The sequence below is a fragment of the Octopus bimaculoides genome, chromosome 20 (genome assembly GCF_001194135.2).
Source record: "Octopus bimaculoides isolate UCB-OBI-ISO-001 chromosome 20, ASM119413v2, whole genome shotgun sequence".
In the NCBI taxonomy this organism is placed as follows: domain Eukaryota; kingdom Metazoa; phylum Mollusca; class Cephalopoda; order Octopoda; family Octopodidae; genus Octopus; species Octopus bimaculoides.
Window position 1 is genome coordinate 14,573,870 of NC_069000.1, and position 2,165 is coordinate 14,576,034.

A 2,165-nucleotide genomic window follows, 5' to 3' on the forward strand; every position below is an offset into this window, starting at 1 on the left:
GTTAGATTTTTCATTATTAATTGATCCAGCTTTTGGAATAATTTGCCTTGGAAATGTACTAGTTTTCCTTGGATACTTTATTCCTTTTGTCTTCCTTCGAGATCGAGCTACTGAAGAGTTAAACATTACACGTTCAAATGCTGCTTTTTTATTGTCTATTATTGGTAAGCATCATTTTACTTCGCAAAATAACTTCAAGTAACAATTACCTAATCAGTTAATCTAGAAGTTATTAGTTAACTAAGAAATTATGCATGCATTTTTTAAAAAAAAGTTTTTGAATTGAAGAAATAGGACGACTTTGATGTGTGTAGAATATTTAGAAAAATTTGTTATAAGCACAATCACTTTTTCCTTATTTTGAAAATATGTAATTTCTCATGCATATCAATCATCCTTATTTTAAAATTTACAACTCCTTATGCAAGGAGACCATCCTTATTTTAAGATCTATAGTTTCCTATGCAAGGGGATTATGCATGTAACATGTATAGTTCCATATGCAAAAGAATAATTTTATTATTCTGGAGCTAGAAGTGAGTGTCTTTTTTTTCCTTTTTTTAATAATTATTTAGATTTAGGTAGCATTCATAGTATTTTGGACTGGTGAAGCTGATGCAGGAGTTGAGGTAGTGTTCGTGTTGTAGTTGATATTCAGTATGAACATCTATTGGAAAAATAATAACCAAGAGTGAGTCCAAAAGCACACCAGTTTAAAAGACTATGAGCATTACCTAGTCCACCACATCAACATCACCTGTCTAAAAGTCTACAGCTACTACCAATTCCCCAGAGGCTAAATGATTTTTGCTTTTTGTCTTCCTACCTTGTTCTACCTTTATTCTATTTTCACTGTGTTTTCTTTTTCAGGTATTACAAATACCATTGGTCGGGTGGTTACTGGTTTTCTTGCAGATCTTCGGAAAGTAGACAGTTTGTTGATCAATAATGTTGCTCTGCTTGTTACAGGCATTGCAACCTGTCTCAGTTTATTCTGTAACAATTATGCAACTTTATGTATTTATGCGAGTGTTTTCGGTCTCTTTGCAGGTGAGTAATGAAAAAAAAAAAATTGCTTTTATTTTTAGTATTGTAACTGCATTTGGGACTATATTGTCTTGAGTTCAGAGTTAGTTGCAATAATTTGATATCTTACAAATCGTCAGGAAAAAATAAGTAATTCTCCTACAATATATCTGAGTGGTTATCAGTGGGAAGGCCATCCAGTGCAAATGAGATTTGCTCAAACAACACAGATATGTCCAAATTTGCTCAAACAACACACGTCCACATATGTCCAATGGGCACACATGTGTATGCATACACACATACACACACATTGCACATTCATATCTACATATGCACACACATTGCACACATTGCATACACATGCATGCACATGCACATACAGGCATATACTTACTCACACATGCATGCACTCATACATATGCACCTACATATAGACACTCATATATATGCACATACATATACAACAAACAGATACATATTCACACATGGCTACATGCACATGTACACACACATAAATACAAATATAAAAAGGGGATTAAAAAGCTAATCCTTTTCTATTAGGTTGGTGCATAATTACTGTGGCTTTTTTTCAACAAATCTTATTCAGCAAAGACAATAACAAAATGTAACAAGAACATCTTTAAATGATTATTCGGGAGCATATTCACCATCTACTTCAATTACTGCTTCCCATTTGCTTGGCAGACGGTCAAACCATCATTTAAAGATGTTTTGTTAAATATTGTTTTTGTTGAATAAAATTTGTTGAAAAAAAGCTGCAATAATTATCCACCAACCCAATAGTATCAATACTAATTTCTTCTTGGTGTTAAAAGAGAAAATTTCAGTATATTTGATTGTCGTTAACCCTTTAGATACCAACTTTACTGAGGCTACTTCTGGTTCTAATACTCTTTTACTCTTTTACTTGTTTCAGTCATTTGACTGTGGCCATGCTGGAGCACTGCCTTTAGTTGAGCAAATCGACCCCAGGACTTATTCTTTGTAAGCCTAGTACTTATTCTAGCGGTCTCTTTTGCTGAACCGCTAAGTTATGGGGACGCAAACACACCAGCATCGGTTGTCAAGCGATGTTGGGGGGACAAACACAGACACACAAACATACATACATATAT

General features: G+C 33.8%; 1 protein-coding gene across 1 annotated transcript in view; it reads left to right on the top strand.

The window, feature by feature from the left end:
* The window catches only part of LOC106872145 (monocarboxylate transporter 1), an 85,831-nt gene that overhangs the window by 81,248 nt on the left and 2,418 nt on the right, over positions 1-2,165 (top strand). The window contains exons 7-8 of the mRNA XM_052975200.1: positions 6-164; positions 871-1,050. Coding sequence (XP_052831160.1) covers positions 6-164; positions 871-1,050 — 339 coding nt within the window. The remainder of the gene's footprint in view (positions 1-5; positions 165-870; positions 1,051-2,165) is intronic.